At 45.9% G+C, this 20,312-nt stretch overlaps 1 protein-coding gene across 1 annotated transcript; it reads left to right on the top strand.

Annotated features, from left to right (window-relative positions):
• The first annotated feature begins 46 nt into the window (after positions 1-46).
• On the top strand, positions 47-20,039 carry PLBD2 (phospholipase B domain containing 2). The gene is made up of 12 exons (XM_048514571.1): positions 47-304; positions 3,566-3,659; positions 5,141-5,299; positions 7,876-7,976; positions 10,231-10,445; positions 11,341-11,435; positions 12,885-13,045; positions 13,857-13,952; positions 14,773-14,844; positions 16,221-16,373; positions 16,467-16,629; positions 17,847-20,039. The coding sequence occupies exons 1-12, from the start codon at positions 90-92 to the stop codon at positions 18,012-18,014; spliced, it is 1,692 nt and encodes a 563-aa protein (XP_048370528.1). The 5' UTR covers positions 47-89; the 3' UTR covers positions 18,015-20,039.
• Positions 20,040-20,312: the final 273 nt, after the last annotated feature.

Here is a 20,312-nt window from a genome sequence, read left to right on the forward strand (position 1 = left end):
GGCTCCTCCTCCGGTTGCATCATCAGCGCCTCACGTGCCTGCAGAGGCTGGACCGTGGTCAGTCCTGGGCTGGACCCACGTCCCATGCCATGGCGGCGCCCGGGCTCCCGTGGCTCCTGCTGCTGGCCTGGTCGGGCCTCTTGCTCGCCGGGCTCCCACCCCCCTTCCCCCGACCCGGCTCGGAGCCCACGCAGAGCTGTTCGGTGGTGCTGGACCCGGGATCCGGGCAGCCGAAGGTTGCAAGCGGCTGGGAACCCGATGCAATCGCCTGGGCCAACCTCACTGACAGCATTCGGAGCACTGGGTAAGTGGAGGGGGGGGGGGGGGATGGTGCAATTCGGATTGGCCTGGCACACTCCGCTTTTGCATTGGTGGTAACAGACCCAAAGAGACATCTTAAACCAGGGATCTCCAACTTTGACCCTTCAGATGCTCACGGACTACGATTCCCATCAGCCCCTATCAGCACGCAGGGGCTGATGGGAATCGTAGTCCGTGAGCATCGGGAGGGTCAGAGTTGGGCACCCCTGTCCCAAAAGGCTCTGCTCAGAAGTACACCCTGTTGAGTGTGTAACCCCCATGCCCAGAATGGGTTGGCCCAGTAAGGGGGTGGAGACTCAGAGCAGCAGAAAGGCTGAAAGAGCTCTTTGCAGAAGACAAGGGTACCAGACTCGGACCTTGATTTGTATTATAAGCCCTTAACACCTTGTTAAGGTAATTGCAATATTGTTGGGAACTACTGGGAAGGTAGTTGTTGTTTTTGCTGTGTTGTAAATGTTGGAGTTTATTGTTTCAAGGTTTTCTTTTGTGATTGTAATGGGTGAGAGTTCTCCTGGAGACCTTCATCATGTTGCAACCTGTTCATCAAGCCCTTGGAGTCTTCAGGAGCCAGCCAACTTGCAAAGAAGAATTTGGACTTGGCAATATCAGTAGACTGTAAATAGAAGGACTTGAAATGCAACCTGAACAGAACCTTGAATTGTAACGTTAAATGTTGATGTTTTAAAAGTGTAAATTGTAAAGAAAAGTAAACCGTTTTGTTGTTTAAAAATTGTTGTTGCAACTCATTCCAAGTGCTGCCCCACAGAACCCACAGCTGAGGTTACAAGTGCAGTAGTTCAGACAGTCAGCAGTTCACTCAGTGTGTGTGTGAGATGCTCCCAGCTGTTCTTATAATGAGATGGGAAATTAGGGGCTGAAGGGTCCTTGAACATCTGGAGGGCCTCAGTTGGGTATCCCTGTCCTAAAAGGCTTTGCTCAGAAATACACTCCGTTGAATGCAGTAGGATTCACTCTCACCTAAGTGCGTACAGGATTGTTTATTGATTGAGATATAAGTACTGTAACTGCTTACTAGACACTTATTGCTGTTTTGGAACTAAAGCTTAGAAGGTAACAAACTATGTAAGTTTCTCTTTGAATGATATTGGTGTTGTAATTTTAATATCCAATGTGTTAGAGTTAATATCTATAGATAGATAGTGTATGGGTAGATGTATTTTCTTTTTTATATATATTTTCATTTCTGCTCCTGAATTATATTTGAGAAAATTAATAAAAATATTACCGGTATTAAAAAAAAATAAACTTCCATTGGTCATAGCTCCTTTCATTAATTACTTGGAGGGGTTTGTTCATCAGCCTGTTTTATATCCGCAACAGAAGAGAGGACAGTTCAAAACAATGCCCAGTTCAAACAGCCAGCGGTTCACTCATTGTGTCTGTGAGACACTCTTAGTTCTTATATAGGCAACTTGTGAAATGCAGCACAAGGCCAAATGATCTAGGAAATTACAGCTGTACAGCTGAAGTCATTAACTTTTGAAATGTGTCTTAATTACTACATTCATGTCAGTTACTTCAGGCACACCCATATCTAGCTACAACTATCTGGGAGTTTGGACTGAGATCTTTCATATCACCTATTACCAGAGGCAAAGTGGGCAGTTGCCCAGGGCGCCTCTTTATGGGGCACAAAAACTGCAGGTTCGTTTGTGGGATTTTTTGTATTTTCAGTGTTTTTCCGTTTTTGGCCTGCAGAGGGCGCAGTTTTTAGGCTAGCAGCACCAAAATTTCAGGGATTTTTCAGGAGACTTTCCTGATGATACCACCCAGGTTTGGTGAGGTTTGATTTAGGGAGTCCAAAGTTATGGACTCCCAAAGGGAGTGCCCCATCCCCCATTGTTTGCAATGGGAGCTAATAGGAGATGGGGGCTTTTGAGGGTCCATAACTTTGGACCCCCTGAACCAAACTTCACCAAACCTGGGTGGTATCATCAGTAGGGTCTCACGAAGATACTCTGAAATTTTGGTGCTGCTATCTTAATAATTGCACCCCTGACAGCAGGCACCCCCTAAATTTCCCCAGATTTTCCTTTTAAATCCACCCCCTTCCTGCCAATGCTTGTTTTCTTTCTTTTTTATTCTCTCAATGTCTAATAAAGGTTATTATTATTATAATTAATTAATTAATTAATTAAATCCATCCCCTTTGGCATGGATTTAAAGGGAGAATCTGAGGTCCCCAGTTTAAACATTGAAAGTGATGCTGTTTCAGGGTGGGGGGATAATCCACCCCAAAACAGCATCACTTTCAATGTTGTTTAAACTGGGGACCCCAGATTCTCCCTTTAAGGTGGATTTAAAAGGAGAATCTGGGCTCCCTAGGTTAAACACAATTGAAAATAATGCTGTTTGGGGGTGGATTCCAGTATCACTTGTTTAAACTAGGAAGCCCAGATTCTCCTTTTAAATCCACCTTAAAGGGAGAATCTAGGGTCCCCAGTTAAATAACATTGAAAGTGATGCTGTTTCCCCCAGTTGGGGGGATTGGATACAACACCATAAAATGTTTTCATAGCAGTAATAAAACGTTTTGAAAGCATTTTGAAAATGTTTTCAAAAATATTTCTGCTGTGTTCAGATTTGTGAGTTGGGGGATGTTCTATAATGTGATGGTGACTTTGAAACAACCTGGTGGAAAAAAATCTTTGTTTGGTCACAGTGGGGGAGGGTGGCCGCCCATGGGGGGGGGCATCAAACTCAGGTTTTGCCCAGAGCTCCAGTTTGTCTAGGTACGCCACTGCCTATTACTGAATCCTTTGGGGATGAACTTGGGACATTCAGCATGTCGAAGAAGAGTTGGGATTTTTCTCAACCATAAGGAGTTTCAAAGTGGCTTGCAAACTCTTTCCCTTCCTCTCCTGACAACAGACACCTGAGGTCGGTGGGGCTGAGAGAGTTCTGAGAGCATTTGACTTGCCCGAGGTCACCCAGTAGGCTGCATGTGTAGGAGCAGAGAAACAAACCCTGTTCCCCAGATTAGAGTCCACCTGCTCTTAACCACCACACCATGCTGAGCCACTTTGTCTTGTTCTAGCTTTTAGTGTCACCTATTTAACGACAGTGGAGAAGGTCTCACACACACTCTGAACAAACTCTTTGGACTGGATCTTGTTTTGAACCATTCTCTTTATGGTACCCCCCTCCCCTTCCCTCCGTTTTGCATGTGCATGTGTTTTTTGCCTTGGGCCTTCCCTCATTCACCCTTCCCTGTCTTTGGCAGATGGTCCTTCTTGGATCTGGCCACCAATGAGAAGTATAATGACAGCCTCCAGGCCTATTCAGCAGGGCTGGCTGAAGCTGCAGTATCTGAGCAGGTAAGGGTCAGCACACAGCATGAGAACTAGTCCATTTGCAGAACCTTGACTCCCTTTCCCTGTTCTCCATGCTTTTGAGCTTCCCTGCAACTATTCCATTCCTGAGGGGCTGTGTGGTTTCCGGGCTGTATGGCCGTGTTCTAGCAGCAGTCTCTCCTGACATTTCGCCTGCATCTGTGACTGCCATCTTCAGAGGAAAGCAGGAAAGCAAGTGGAGTATATATACTTGTTGGAGTATCCAGGGTGGGGGAAAGAACCATTGTCTGTTAACAAGTAAAGGGTGCAGTTAGCAAGCTAGATTTAAATGTGTTGAGTGGGATCCACCCTTTAGCATGTGAGTAACGATGAAGATAGCAAGGTCAACAGGTGAGGTCATCTGAATAGAAGTAGCCTGGCCTTTGTTCCCTTTGATTGTTTACTGTCTATAGTCATCCTGTGTTTGTGTGAAGCTGATTAGTCACTGTATTGACTCTAGTGTTTTTCAGCACTGGTAGCCAAGTTTTGTTCATTTTCATGGTTTCTTCCTTTCTGTTGAAATTGTCCATGTGCCTGTGGATTTCAATGGGTTCCATTCCTGTCACTTTAGATGCTTCGAGGAGAAAAGATTATCTTAGTATAGAGATAGGTAACAAACTTGGTTTTTAGTACTGAAACTTATGGAGGACTAAGAAATACAAAATGGTCTCTGAAGATGTGCAGAGAGTTATTCCTTCGCCATCCAAAAGCTGTTTTGGATGTTAACTACAGCAGCACAGAATCTCTGTTCACTGCTCCCAATAAGGTGCAGCTCCATCTGGACAGATTATGTGTAGATGTGCCCCCCCTGCTGCTATATTTTTGTTTCTACTTTTAGCTCACTATTGTGAGAAGTTAAAAAAAGGGATAGATTGCTGGGGTACACTGCAGCTGGAGGGGATTTGAGGGCCTATCTTTTGATTCTTGCGACCCGGTTTTCACAATTCATACATTTCCTTTGACCTAATAAACAAGCCTGTTTGTGTGGTTGTAGCGTGTGTTTCCAAACTTTAGCAAATGTTAACCACGCTGTCATCAACAGATAAAGGGCTGTACATGGATACGCTTGTGGTATCGCAATTACATAATTAAGCAGGACAAGTTGATTTGATCCTCTTAACTCAACAGTGACACTGATGACACATTAAAACAATTTCCCCCAAACATTTCACTCTTATACCGCGCCACTGCATGTGTAGATTGTCAGCATTTGCTTAACCACCAGGCCAACATTGACTGGAAACCTTTTTGTAAACCCTGTCAAGTCTAATTGGGATTAGGTGCCATTCATATAACCTGTTACATAGGTTATCTCTAAAAAGAATACAAGTAGAAAAAGAAGACCCATATGCTACTAGATAGGACAAAACCTTTTGGTCTATATCATAGCCCAATAATTTTCTGAATTTATTTTTGATTTTACAAAGCAGCCTCATTAACTCCCCCCCCCCTTCTGTGCATTCCAGCTTATCTACATGCACTGGATGAACACTATGGTGGGCTACTGTGGCCCCTTCAAATACCAAACTGACTACTGTGAGAAGCTGAAGAGCTATATTGAAGCTAACCTGGCCTGGATGGAGCAACAGATGGAGAACCAGCAAGATTCTGCTTTCTGGCATCAGGTGAGGGGGGGAAGATTCTGCTCTGTTTGTTGGTAGGCTCACCTCCTCATAACAGATACATCTAATAAAAACATAACAATGTAGAACTGGGCTGCACAAGAAAATCAATACATCCAGAGATTGCCCAACACCAGTTCGGAAGCCTCTACCATTACCATTGTGCCACCCATTCATGGTTTCAGGACCTTGCTTAACAAGAAAATAACATTGCAATTTTTACAAAAACAAGATTACTTGCCTGATGTCTACAGCAAGCTGATTTCCTAAGGCAGGTGCAGTCACTCAAAGGGCCCTATTGAAAGCCAGCATGGTGTAGTGGTTAAGAGCAGGTGGTTTCTAATCTGGAGAACCAGGTTTGATTCCCCACTCCTCCATCTGAGTGGCAGAGGGGCTTCGAGCCCAGGAACCAGATGTGGGTTTCCTGCTGCCAAGCACCTTTGGACTAGTCAAGTTCTTCTCGAACGCTTCCTCAGCCCACTCCAATCCCCATTATTAAGGGCTTCACTGAACATTACGTGAAAGCCAGGATGGTGTAGTGGTTAAGAGCAGGTGGACTCTGATCTGGAGAACTAGTTTTAATTCCCAGAATCCGCACTCTCCCACACAAGCAGCAAACTGTAATCTGATGAACCAGGTTTCTTTTCCCACTCTCCCACATGAAGCCTGCGGGGTGACCTTGGGCTAGTCACGGTTCTCTCAGAACTCTCTCAGCCCCACCTACCTCACAGGGTGTCTGTTGTGGGGAGAAGAAGGGAAAGGAGCTTGTAAGCCACTTTGAGTCTCCTTACAGGAGAGAAAGGTGGGGTATAAATCCAAAATCATCATCATCTTCTGGTCAGTTGTGAATTGGTGACAGGTGGGGACCGCCCGTAAAGATTGTTCAGTTGCTCTTGAATGCTGTGTGAGCTCCTAGCCCCATCTTTCCACATGCCCCAGTTACAGTCCAGATCAGACCCCCATGCGCTGGGGTGCATGAAACCTCACACCTCTCCACCCAGTCTGGTAACATCCCAAGGAAAACATGGAAGAAGAAGAGTTTGGATTTATATCCCACCTTTCTCAACCATAAGAAGTCTCAAAGCGGCTTACGAACCTCTTCCCTTCTTCTCCCCACAACAGACACCCTGTGAGGTAGGTGGGGCTGAGAGAGTTCTGAGAGAACCGTGACTAGCCCAAGGTCACCCCGCAGGCTTCATGTGGGAGAGTGGGAAAAGAAACCTGGTTCATCAGATTACAGTTTGCTGCTTGTGTGGGAGAGTGCGGATTCTGGGAATTAAAACTAGTTCTCCAGATCAGAGTCCACCTGCTCTTAACCACTACACCATCCTGGCTTTCACGTAATGTTCAGTGAAGCCCTTAATAATGGGAAGTAAGTGGTTTAAAATAAATAAGACTGAAAACATTGATCAGCCAAGTATGGTAGAGGGCTTGTGCAGTTCCTATTCATTGGACAGAGATAAATTTTTCCTCTTTTTCTCACAATACTAAAACCAGGGGGCGTACATTAAAAATGCTGGAGGGAATAAAAGGAAACACTTCTTCATGCAACGTGTGATTGGTTTTTGGAATATGCTGCCTCAGGAGGTGGTGATGGCCACTAACCATGATAGCTTTAAAAGGGGCTTGGGCAGATTTATGGAGGAGAAGTCCATCTATGGCTACCAATCTTGATCCTCCTTGATCTCAGATTGCAAATGCCTTAGCAGACCAGGTGCTTGGGAGCAGCAGCAGCAGCAGAAGGCCATTGCTTTCACATCCTGCACGTGAGCTCCCAAAGGCACCTGGTGGGCCCCTGCGAGTAGCAGAGTGCTGGACTAGGTGGACTCTGATCTGATCCAGCAGACTCTTTCTTATTTTCTTATTTTAACTTCCTGGTGGATTGAGCCTTATGCTAATCAGTTGAAGAAAGATTTGGATGGTCTGTCTCTATTGAAAGCCAGCATGGTGTAGTGGTTAAGAGCAGGTGGTTTCTAATCTGGAGAACCAGGTTTGATTCCCCACTCCTCCATCTGAGTGGCAGAGGCTTGTCTGGTGAACCAGATGTGTTTCCACATTCCTACATTCCTGCTGGGTGACCTTGTTGTCTGTAGTCCTGCTTCTTCCAGATAGTTCAGGAACTATATTCCATCAGCCCCTACCAGCATGGCCAATTGGCCATGCTGACAGAGGCTGATGGGAATTGCAGTTCCTGAACATCTGGAGAGCCGCAGGTTCCCTACCCCTGGGCTAGTCACAGTTCTCTCCGAACTCTCTCAACCCCACCTGCCTCACCAGGTGTCTGTTGAGGGGAGAGGAAGGGAAAGGAGCTTGTAAGCCACCTTGAGTCTCCTTACAGGAGAGAAAGGTGGGGTATAAATCCAAAATCATCATCATCTTCTTCATTTGCCAGTGTGACTTGGCGACAGGTGGGGACCGCCCGTAAAGATAGTTCAGTTGCTCTTGAATGCTGTGTGAGCTCCTAGCCCCATCTTGGTCTGTCTCTGGCTTTTTTTTTTTTGTTGGTCCAGTGAAGACACTCTCTTATTTTTAATTTTTGGGTCCACAAGTGATTGCTGTGTGTCCGTCCAAATTTCCAGGTTCGCCTCGCCTTGCTTCAGTTGAAGGGCCTTGAGGATGGTTACAACGGACGTGCGGCCTTCCCTTCTGGCAAGTTCTCCATCACCCCCTTTGGCTTTCTGTGAGTCCCTGTTAGGTCTCGATCCTTGAAACAATAAACAGGCTCTGGATTGTTCATCAGTAGTGTTTGTTGAAAAGGTAAACAAAGCACTCAGCTTGCAAGAAGCCAGACCTGGCTTTTGCACCCCTCTTTGTTCAGAAATAATTCCCCCCTCCTGTTTTGCCAAAGAATGTGAGAAAGAGTTACACTGGAGCCTAGGAGTGCCCCAAGGTCGGCAACAGATGAAACCACCTGACCCTCGACCCCACAGAGCAACAGAAACATCTCACTTCCCATGGAAGTTAAGGTGTCAGGGATATTCCTATTTATCTACTAAGTGTATGAAACCAGGAAAGTAAGATCAAGGAAAGAATGTTCCATTAACAAAGCAGTTCCATTGAACAATTAGCTAAGCGTGTGAAACCAGGAAAGTAAGATCAAGGAAAGAATGTTCCATTAGCAAAGCATTTACATTTAACAAGCAAAACACATATATCTAAAAGCAGTTACGTTGACAAGGGTGCAACTCAGTCACCTAGATACAATCGCCATATCTACAATCGCCGTTTCATATAGCCTTGATCTGGAGCCAGGAAGGCATCTCAATCAACTAGGTGCCATCCCCAACAGCCTCCTTCTTGGTACATGTGAGAGAAGGAAGTTCACAGGTGCCTGACCCTATGTTGATGATTTACATATGATGCTCACTGTAAATGAATATTGTGAATATGATAAAGAACTGCATCATCCACTCCTCAGAGCTGGGGCAGGCTGCACTCCCAATTGAGGGCAGATTTGGTGGTAAAATGTGGATTTGTTGCTGCAGAAGGTGTGAAATGGGTGACCAGATGGTCACCTTTGTGATCCGGGACGGGGAAGGGTCAAGGTGGCAGTGATAAGATACGGCAGTAAACAAGAGAGCGCTGTCTTTCTTGGGGTTTGTTGCTTGCTGCCCTGTGATAGGGCGGTAAACGGGGTGCTCCCAGAAGGCAGTGCGCTTCATGGGTTAACACGCTGGAGGCTGCCGCGACTGCCTTGCTCTGTGAAGCGCAGCGCGGCAGCCTCCCCAAAATCAGGACAATTTGCAGAACCCGTGGGACGTGGGACAATTTTTTTTTATAGGCGTGACGGTCCTGCCAAAAGCGGGATGTCTGGTCAGCCTACTCTTAGGCTACCCCAATTTTGATCCTCTGAAGATGCCAGCCACAGACGCAGGCGAAACGTCAGGAGAGAATGCTGCTAGAACACGGCCATACAGCCCGGAAACCACACAGCACCCTACCCCAATTTTATTTCTGGCAGCCGGGAATGAGGAGAAAATATCATTGGAAGAGTAATAGGAATGAACGTTTTGTGGCTATACTAAAACATAACGAACACTGCAGACTTTTGAATCTCTTAAGAGTTCTCCTTCAGGCTGCACAAACATTGGGGGGGGGGGGGGGGGGAATGAGATTATGATGAAACAACTCCCACAACCTTTGAACATATTTTTGCCACTCCTCACCTCATTTTAAAACAGGCTGTCCAGTCTGAAGATGACGTCTGTGGAGCTCGGAAGCTTGTTTATACTTTCATGGTGATTAGCTGGCCTTAATAAAAGGACCAAGATTGCTGTTCTTTGTGGATTTATGTTTCTAATGGACTAGATGTCTGCAGCTTTTCAGGATGCTAATTACGTAGCTTTCCTGGAACACAAGGGTAGAGGAAGACCTTAGGGCAAAAGGAGTGGGACACTTTCAATGCAGACAAAAAGGGCAGTGATTGAGTTTTACCTTGAAGGGAATTAATCAGTTGCTTAACCAAGGTTAGAGTAGTCTTTTCTGTCAGGCAGTGGCTCTCAGATTGAGGTATTTCATATCGCCTCTCAGCTGATTCCTTTAATGAGAGGCATTGAGGATTGGTCCTGGGGCTGTCTTTGTACAGATGTCCTACCTCTCAGCTATTTCTCCCTTCTTAGTTCCTGGATAACTATCAAGGGAACAGAGAGGCCTTTGAAATGACAGGATCTGTCTTATCTTAGCTCTAACATAAACCTATTCCAATTAGTTCTGGTGGGTTTTCCGGGCTGTGTGGCCGTGGTATGGTGGATTTTGTTCCTAATGTTTCACCTGCATCTGACCACACAGCCCGGAAAACCCACCAAAACCAGTTGAATCCGGCCGTGAAAGCCTTCAACAATACATATTCCAATTAGTGTGTGATAGGAGAAAAGCTTTATTGTTAGGGAAGAGGGCAGGATTCTTACTCCACCTCTTTGGCTCTCTTCCACCAGCTTGTTCCAGCTGGGGGGTGATCTGGAAGACCTGGAAGCAGCCTTCAATAAATCCGAAAGCCAGCGCGTCCTTGGCTCTGGCTCCTGTTCGGCCTTGATCAAGCTGTTGCCTGGCAACCGGGACCTCCTAGTCTCCCATGACACGTGGAACACTTATCAGTCCATGCTGCGCATCATCAAGAAGTACACCTTGCCATTCCGGACTTCTGCTCAGAGTGAGTAGCAGGAAGAGTAGTAAGAACGGGGTGGGGAAGTCAGTCCTTTTCCTCTGATTAGAGGCCAAAGATCCTTAATCCAAAGGCGGTAGGAAGATCTAAACAGGTCACACTTTCCTCCTTGTGTTAGCAAAGAAGATGGTGGTTATCTGAAAGGAAAATGGAATCTGGGTTCAAATTCACATTTGCCATGCAAGTCACTGGGTGACTTTGGTTCAGTCATTCGCTCTAAGCCTAACCTTATCTCACAGGGTTGTTGTGATGGTAAGATGGAGGGCGATATATTGTTGCTAACCTCCAGGTATGGGCTGGAGATCTCTTGGAGTTGAGATTTCCAAACTACATAGATCAGTTTCTCTGAAGAAAATGGTAGTCCCAAAGGTGGACTTTGTGGCATTATACCCTGTGAAGATCTCTCCCCTACTTAAATTCCAACCCTTTCAGGCATCTGAATTACCAGGAACATTCCTACTTGGAGTTGGCAACTCTAATGGGAGAGAATCATGTCTGTTACCTTGGAGATAAAAATGTGCCAAATGAATAAATAATGCATCATGTGTCTCAGTGCTACTTTGCAAATTGCTTTGGACGTTGAAGAGACTTTCAAAAGCAGTTTGTTAGCTGAAATCTTGGAGGAGGGTTGCTTTTTTAAAAGACAAAAAAAAGTCAGAAATCCCACTGGGTATGACCAAGCCCTTGAACAACCTAGCATCTTTAAAAAAAATCTGGCCTATAAAACTACTGTGTGCCTATTACTGGGGGTGTTCAAAGTACTTGATGGACATGGACAAGAGCTGTGGCTACAGAGATTTCATCCCATCCTTCAAGCCAGGAGCAGGGAGTGCGTCTCATTCCCAGATGGCTGCTAATGCCCATTTGCAATTGGACTTTTCAGGTGACTCCGTGATTCCTGGCTACACCCAGGCTTTCTCCTCATATCCAGGCACCATTTTCTCAGGAGATGACTTCTACATCTTGAGTAGTGGCTTGGTGAGCAACATTTTCCTCTACCTCCCCTTCTGTGGGGATTGGATGGGGTTGGGAGTGTCTTTGCAGTAGGTATTGAACCTGGGGTAGATGAGAGAGCCTTGGGCCAAACCCTTATTTCTGGGGCCTACGTATTTGTCTTCCAAGTCTTTTGTTTTCCTTCTGCCAGAATTTATGTAAAAGGAGTCAGTGACTAATAATAATGGAATTTCGTACTTGCTGGTTCATATACATTTATTGGATTACTGAGACAGCAGTCTTGTTGGGGTGGGAAGGATAAACCACTTAGATTTGATTCTGAGGTAGCCAAGAGAGTGATTATTTAGTGGACTGATGTGAGATTTGAACGGAGACCTTCCCGGTTCACATTACAATTGATTCTATTGGGAATCTGCGCCATCATTTTCACTGACAGTGTGTTAGACAAGGCACGTGTTAGCTGCCAAGAGAGACGAGTCCCAGATTGCTCTGTCAGGAGTCCACACTTCTGGACAGAGCAGAAATCTTTTCCATTGAATGATGTTGCAGCACGTACTGGGTCTTTATCACATGAAGGCAGGCTAGTTAAGTCACCACAACTCAGGGAAGTGGAGCTTCAGCCCCCTCCCGCCCCCAAGTATTATGGTCCACAGGTTCATTCTGCCAGTCTTCTACCTCTTCACCTTATCAGAACAAGTTTCCTCTCCATAGTCCCAGTGGAGGTCATGGACACTGGTAGTCTGATCCTTCAAGACTGTTCCATGTATTTCCCCTGACTCTCCTCCTTGCTAAAGCATTGCAGAGAGAAGCCCCACTGCTTGTTTTTAAAACACATATTCTGCTACCCAGCCCCCAAAGTTGCTTATGGATGATAAAATATATTTACTGGAAATCCAGACTCACTTAAATAAAAATATAGGAACCAAAACTAAACTGAAAACAAAAGCTACACAAAATACTGTGTTGATATATATATGAAAATGATCAGAAAAACAAGATTTTTACCTGGTGTCTAAAGGAAGTGAGTTGACTCCAAGTAAATATTTCTGGAGAGAGTATTCCATAAGTGGGGTACCACCAGTAGAACGGTAGAGAAAATATAACAGCAAGGTAGTTGCCAATAGGCTTCTGAGGTAGAATTTTGACCAGTCACCTGAATTTAGTTTTACTTATAGGCTACTCTTCCCCCTCAATGGCTCAGGGCAGCTCACAACAGTCATACAATCACAATATAAAATCAACCATCTCGCAATATTAGTGTCACTGCAGCGTGAAACAAATAGGTAGAAACCCACTCAAGAGGGAACAAACAACAAATGATGGAGGATATAAATCATAAAACTAAAAAAGGGAAGAGAAAGAAATAAAAGGGGGAAGGAAAGGGAGGCCAGTTAGACTGAACACCGTTGCTTGCGAAATGGGCCTGTCTGAGGAGAAAATGCTACAAGCTGCTTGGAACTTTCCTCTTTGCAGGTGGCTCTAGAAACCACAATTGGGAACAGCAATAGTGCTTTGTGGAAGTACATCCAGCCCGAGGGCAGTGTTTTGGAGTGGTTGCGCAACATAGTGGCCAATCGGCTGGCCGAGAGCGGAGCAGAGTGGGTGCTTCTCTTCAAGCAGTTCAACAGCGGCACGTGAGTAAAGTGTTGCACGTGTAAGAAGAAGAAGAAGAGTTTGGATTTATATCCCCCCTTTCTCTCCTGCAGGAGACTCAAAGGGGCTGACAATCTCCTTGCCCTTCCCCTCTCACAACAAACACTCTGTGAGGTAGGTGGGGCTGAGAGAGCTCTGAGAAGCTGTGACTAGCCCAAGGTCACCCAGCTGGCGTGTGTGGGAGTGTACAGGCTAATCTGAATTCCCCAGATAAGCCTCCACAGCTCAGGCGGCAGAGCTGGGAATCAAACCCGGTTCCTCCAGATTAGATACATGAGCTCTTAACCTCCTACGCCACTGAGTGGTCTTTTAGGACTGCTGCTGAAAATCCACAAGGTGGGTTTAGAACAGCCAGAAGCTTCTTTCAGTGGTGGCTTTTGCTAAGGGCCGGGAGGGAAGGAAGTGTGGCATAGCCCGATCTCGTCAGATCTCCAAAGCTAAGCTGGGTCAGTACTAGGGTGGAAGGCCACCAAAGAAGACTCTGCAGAGGAAGGCAGTGGCAAACCACCTGTGTTTTTCATTTGCCTTGGAAGCCCCTTGCTGGGATTACCACAAATTGTTGTGAATTGATGGCAGTTATTCTGTTTAGGTGTAAACCGATATGTTTGGTGTCAGCCCGTCTCCCCGATCAAACAACTGGCACATCTTGTTCAGCCTTCGTGCATCTCGCCCTTTCCACCTGGTTTTGGGACTTTGGGCAGGGGTTAGGGACATCTGAGGATATATTTGGGCCCACCTTAATTTCAATGCACTATGCTTCCTAAGAATTCACCTCCTGTCATTTTTGCACAGGTACAATAACCAGTGGATGATTGTGGACTATAAGTCTTTCAGTCCAGGCACGTCTGGTCTGCAGAAGGGCGTTCTGACAGTCTTGGAGCAGATCCCGTGAGTATTCTAAAAGATACCTTCTTTGCAAAATGGCGTGCTTTGCTCTCTGTCCCTGTCTGCTTTAAAAGTGTGGCCTCTTTTGCAGGCTTTTGCTTCAATTATGTCTCCTCTTGCCTCTTTACCGTATGGTCTAGGCTGCCTCTTGTTCCAGGATGAGGCATTGAGCTCTGAGGTCCGATCCTTAATTTGGGATTCCTGGGAGGAATTTGGACAAGAAAGTGTGGTTTGCCATCCTTGAGAAGACCAAATGTGAAAAGTGCTCAGGAATCCTATGGGGTCTGGAGGCTGATTAGAGGCAACCTTCCTTTGAAATGGGAGATCTGGCCTTGAGGGTCATCCCCCTTGAGGGTCATAAAGGGCCAAGTTTTGCCAGAACACAAGTAATTGACATGGTATAACAAAGATTGTTATTTTTGTGGGTGTTGAGCTTCAGCCAAAATCCCTGGGGCTGGTTTCTTGCTTCTCAGGCGGTTGGTTACAGGAAGCAGCTGCGTGCATTTGCTGCCATCCATCATGCTTGTCCTGAGAGTTAGGTGGACCCAGAGAATCAATCCCCTGCCAAGGTCTGTTGCTGCACCCCTTCAATGCAGACTAGCCATGGTGGAAAGCCACTTGGCTATCTCTGTGCATGTCCAGGCTACAGGCCAGCCAACTTGTTGTCATCTAGCTACCTCTTCTGCTCAGTTACTTTCTTCCTCTCCATCTGGGAGGAGTTTGGAGCTTGGCATATACTCATGCACCAGGCTTCTAATTTTTCTTCAAATGGTTGTTTTTCAACCCCCAATAATTTCCCGTTTTTCTTTCTTTTTCTTTCTAGTGGGATGATGATTGCGGATGACAAGACCCAAGAGCTGTATCAGCAGGGTTACTGGGCCAGCTACAATGTGCCGTAAGAATCCACTTGGCACTCACCCTTCTAGCCCCTTGACTGTTGCCTGTTCAGTTTCCTCGGCAGGGAACAACCACTTTGCTTTCTGGGCTGGGGAGACAAGGGCAGAGCAGGAACAGTGCAAAGAGATTTCTGAGTTGCCAACCTTTCACCCTCGTGTCTGTAATCTTTCTCCCCACCCATCCTGGGAGGGAGGGGAAGGAGTCCTGTCATCTGGTCGTAGCCCAGCCACTCTGGGAAAAGGGAGATGAGGGGATCTGTCATCTGGTCATGGTCCACCCATCCTGGGGAGAAGGAGGGGGAGAGGGCCATTACTTTCCTCTGCAGAGTATTCCTGAGTGGTCTTCCTTCCAAGTATCAACCCTACTTAGCTTCCAAGGTCTACTGGGACTCGGCTATATCATTCTGCCTTACCTCTTTCTAACCCCTTTGCATAGGTGTCAAACTCGCGGCCCTCCAGATGTTATGGACTACATTTCCCATCATCCCCTGCCAGCATCGTGCTGGCAGGGGATGATGGGAACTGTAGTCCATAACATCTGGAGGGCTGTGAGTTTGACACCTGTGCTAGAAGGTTATAGCTGCTCAGGATTGCCACGTTAACCCAAATCTGATGGAAATCTAAACAATCCCATTTTGTTTTTCCTGAGCGTCTAGGAATTCAGACATAAACTGCTCCTGAATATGGAGTTTCCATCTATTGTTATTGTTGCTGTTACAGCTATTGGGCAAAGGTTGAGGATGAGCATCCGTCTTCAAAGATGGAGGCCATGGCAATATTTTGTGGTGATAAATTCTGTAATAGCTTATTTTCCCACTCTCAGTGGCCCCTTCCTTTTTTCTCAGAGTGTGCCCTCAAATCTTCCAGACTTTCTAAACCAGAACCTCTAAGAAATCTCATTTTTACTAAAAAATGTGCAAAATACTCAATGAATGGAACTTAGAGAACTGGTCTGGAGACTCCATTCTGACCCATAGAGATTTGTCCCATGTTTGACGGAGAGGAGGCAGTCTAGGAATTAGCAGTTGTTTGACAGTCCCTCCCACTCCCTCTTGCAAAACTCTACAGATTTCTCACGGTCTATATTTCCTACTGAGGAAGGACAGAAAACTTTCCCAGTTTGTGTTATTATTGAGCTTCACGTGATATCTCTGGCAGCTTTCCACACTTAAGCATCGTGTCACATCAGAAGTGCTGTTGTATCTGTGTGCCCATGTCTGAGCCCACCTATGAATGCTTCCCTATGTGGGCACGTAGTTCTTCACACAGTTGCTGCGTGCCAGGCTCGGGTTCCAATTCCACCCACTCTGGCCTCTGCTGAAGCGGAATGGAAGTCCCTCAGCCATATCTGAGTGACTTACTTCTCCACGCCCAGGTACTTTCCAGAGGTCTTCAATGCCAGCGGCCTTCCTGAGCTGGTGAAGAAGTATGGCGACTGGTTCACCTATGACAAAAACCCCAGAGCCCAGATCTTCCGGCGCAACCAGACTCTCACCAGGGACATAGGCAGCATGATCCAACTCATGAGGTGAGTGAGATACTTGTTGGCTTGTGGAGAGCACCGTCTTGAGGTCCACACCTGCCTCAGCAATTCTCTTCCCCCATTCATCTTTTGATGCAGATTTAACAACTTCCTGAAGGATCCGCTGTCTCGGTGCCAAGAGTGTAGTCCGCCACAAAATGGGGAGAATTCAATTGCTGCCCGGTCAGATCTTAACCCTGCCAATGGTACATATCCCTTTGGGGCCTTGCGCCAGAGACCTCATGGGGGCACTGACATGAAGGTGAGAGACTTTGCAGTGTGTGTGTGTGAGAGAGAGAAGCTTAGAATTGCATGACAGGTGTTTTGAGAGAAGAGAAGGCTGTCTCTGGCTGAAAGTGGACCGTGGTTTTTACTACTGTCTTTTTGCCCTGTGAATCCTGACCGGTGAGACTAACAGGCCCCTGAGAGGACTTTCTCCAGATTGTGTAACAGCCAGTCATTTGAGGCTTCTCTGGTCTCTGTCATTGTCTTCTGAAGAAATGTTATCACGTATATTTCAGGAAAGGACCCTGATGTGGGATGAGGGTGAGTGAAAGCGGTCCCCTTTCACCTGCATCTGTAGCCTCAGAGGATGCTCTGAAGACGCCAGACACAGATGCAGGCGAAACTCAGGAGAAAATGCTACTGGAACACAGCCATGCAACCCGGAAAACCCACAACACCCGAGTGATTCAGGCCGTGAAAGTTTTCGAGAATACATAGTTTTATTTATTTTCTTTCTTTATACCTCAATGGGGACCCAAAGTGGCTTATATCATTTTCTGCTCCTCCATTTTATCCTCACAACAACCCTCCGAGGTAGGTTAGGCTGAGATGGAGTGACTGACCCAAAGACACCCAGCAGGCTTCTGTCCTTCTGTCCAGGATTGGCCAGGAGTAACATTGGTCCAATCACTCTGCCAGCCTAACCTACCTCGCAGGGGTTGATGTGAGGATAAAAAGGTATAAAGGAGAGCCTTATATGCTACACAGAGTGCCTCAGAGAAAGGAAGAGAAGAACATGTGCTTACATTTCTCTGTGTTCATTTGCTATACTGAGGCTAGAGAATAGTCAACCATGTTCTGGCTTCCCTCTGTGAAGGAAGGGTTTACATTCTTTCAGGACAGGAAGTAGTTGGCCTGTGTGGTGTAGTGGTTAAGAGCAGGTGCACTCTAATCTGGAGAACCGGGTTTGATTCCCCGCTCTGCCGCTTGAGCTGTGGAGGCTTATCTAGTGAACCAGATTAGCTTGTGCACTCCAACACATGCAAGCTGGGTGACTTTGGGCTAATCACAGTTCTTTGGAGCTCTCTCAGCTCCACTACCTCACAGGGTGTTTGTTGTGCGGGGGTGGGGTGGAAAGGAGATTGTAAGCCCCTTTGAGTCTCTTTACAGGAGAGAAAGGGGGGATATAAATCCAAACTCTTCTTCTTCTGCATATGTTGGTGACCCTGTACTTTCCCCCCTCTCTTTCACCAGGTCACTTCCTTTGAGATGGCCAAGAACTACAGCTTCATTGCTACCAGTGGGCCGACCTGGGATTACCTCCCTGCGTTCCAGTGGAGCACCTCCCCGTTTGTCAACCTGCTGCACATGGGCCACCCTGACCAGTGGAAATTCTCACCTGTCCAAGTGCACTGGGGCTGATGCCCTGCAGGGGGTTGGACTTTGCTCATTACTCTGGGTTCTGTGAGTGCAATCCCAGCCGTTGTGGTGTAGTGGAGAAGTGGGTGCTGCGCCCTTGGCTGGCTCTCATTGAAGGCATAGCAGATGCATTATTTTTAGTTCTGGAATGGGTGAGAGCATTTGAGAATGGTGGGGCATAATGAAGGTTCTCTGTCTGCTGCAGTTGCACAAGAGTACAGGGGAAAATGCAGATTGTGGCTTGGGGGTGCAGAATGCAGCTACCTGAGAATGTTAATTTTTTGTTTTTAAAGGGCAAGTTTCTTGTCCTTGTTAAACGCAACAATATGCTTGAAAAATTACGGGCAAATGCTTGCTCAAATCTGAATAAGATTTTCAGGGGGAGTGGCTATAGCACCCTGTGATATCTCTTTCCTTTCCCCCACTTCTATCAAAACCTGGGCAGAGGCCTGGGCAAAGTTACACTCTTCTAAATCCATTGTAAACATTGGGCATAGAAAGGTGTAACTTGTTCAGGATTGCTCTGCAGATTAAAGGAGAGGAATCCCACGGTTAGAATAATCTATGCAGATCAGTGAATTCGGTTTTGCTGAATTTGGAATTGACTACTGCTTAGTCCCTGTCTGGGAGGTTAAAAAACTTGTTACTGAGAGATATTTTTATTGATCTTCTCATCCAAAATACAGACTTTCTGTATTTGCTTTTCCTCTGTTTGGCTCTGCTGCTACTCCTGAATTTATGAAGTTCCAGCAGTATCCCTGGAAGTACCATCCATTCAAGTCTTAAAACCAGTTTCTCTCCAGAGGAAGTTCTTGCCCCAGAAGGGGCCTACTTTCTTGTTGTGACACCTGTAGTTGTGTTGTAGTAAGATGTGCAGATTTAATCTCACAAGGAGCCCCAGGGGGAAGATGCAGAGAGCTGCATTTTAGAGATTCTGATGTGATTTACCAAAGATTTGAGTTCACATGTGTTGCAAACTGAAACTAGTTTAAATGCTGGTGAACTGTTGTGACTTCAAGAATCCTCCATCTGGAAACAAATAGCACATACATGGATATTAAAATTCCCAGAATACTTATGAAAAGAGTTACACCATTTTCTATTTATGGTGTTGACATGTCCATATTTTCCTCTGTTTGGTTCTGCCTGAGCTCCATTTAATTATCCCTCATATCTTCAAGTAACATTTTCTCTCTGATCATTGTATGTGTTCGTGTACATCTCTGTGTATTTTTGTGTATGAAAACAAATGAAGAATTTACCGGTTTGCCCTGAAAGTGATCCCTCTGCTTTAACCAGGGGTGGCCAACCTACAGTACAGGAACTGATGGGAATTGTAGTCCATGGACATCTGGAGCACCATAGGTTGGCCACTCCTACTCTAAGCCCTTTGAGAAGAGGCCATTTTCTGTAGTCAGTAAAGAGAATATTGTGATGTCATTTTTTTAATTCACAACACTAAAGAAGGCTTGCCACACCCAGGGATTTTTGGGTGTACATCTAAGTAATTTTTAAACGTGCCACTAAAAGCTGAAGAGAGAAATTATCTGCCAAGCAGGTTATATAAGCAGGATACCCACATTATATAAGCAGGATACTCTCATTAATTGGCTGCCGTCCCACTTACACATGTGTTCAGCAACATTCCTGGGTTTCCTGCTTTGTAATGTGTGAATCAGCCCTGCTGTAAGCACCTTTTTGAATCTTTTCAGTTCCGGTTGTGTGTGCAGGTGAGTGTTGTTAGTGCAGAACAGAAAGGAGAAAGTAATTTCTGACTTGATCATATGCTTTAGTCAGTGTGGATTTTATGCTTTGATTAGCGAATACATTATTCAAAATGTATGCGGCTTACCTGGACCCTCTGTGGCTTCCTCCACCTTCCAATCAAGGGGAAATGGATCTGTCTGGCAATAGCACAAATCTTCCCCCTGTAGATCTGGGTGTGGGTTCATTAGCCATATGAAAAAATTTCTGTCATGTAAAAAAATGGAAGAACATATTTTTTTCTTTAATAAATATCTAAACGAACTTGTCTTTCTTTGTGATGTGATTTTGTAGGCATTTCAAAGATCTGGTGGGTTGTTGAAGGAGGAGGAGTTTGGAATTTTACCCTACCTTTCTCTCATGTAAGGAGACTCGAGGTGGCTTACAAGCTCCTCCCCTTCCTCTCCCCACAACAGACACCTTGTGAGGTAGGTGGGGCTGAGAGAGTTCCGAGAGAACTGTGCCCAAGGTCACCCAGCAGGAGTGCAGAAACACATTTGGTTCACCAGATAAGCCTCTGCCACTCAGGTGGAGGAG

This window comes from Sphaerodactylus townsendi, linkage group LG13, assembly GCF_021028975.2.
Source record: "Sphaerodactylus townsendi isolate TG3544 linkage group LG13, MPM_Stown_v2.3, whole genome shotgun sequence".
Taxonomy (NCBI): domain Eukaryota; kingdom Metazoa; phylum Chordata; class Lepidosauria; order Squamata; family Sphaerodactylidae; genus Sphaerodactylus; species Sphaerodactylus townsendi.

Coding starts and splice junctions, on each gene's coding strand:
- PLBD2 (XM_048514571.1), top strand. CDS start 90: ATGGCGGCGCCCGGGCTCCCGTGGCTCCTGCTGCTGGCCTGGTCGGGC. Junction 10,446..11,340: donor ATTCCGGACTTCTGCTCAGA/GTGAGTAGCAGG, acceptor TGGACTTTTCAG/GTGACTCCGTGATTCCTGGC. Junction 16,630..17,846: donor ATGGGGGCACTGACATGAAG/GTGAGAGACTTT, acceptor CTCTTTCACCAG/GTCACTTCCTTTGAGATGGC.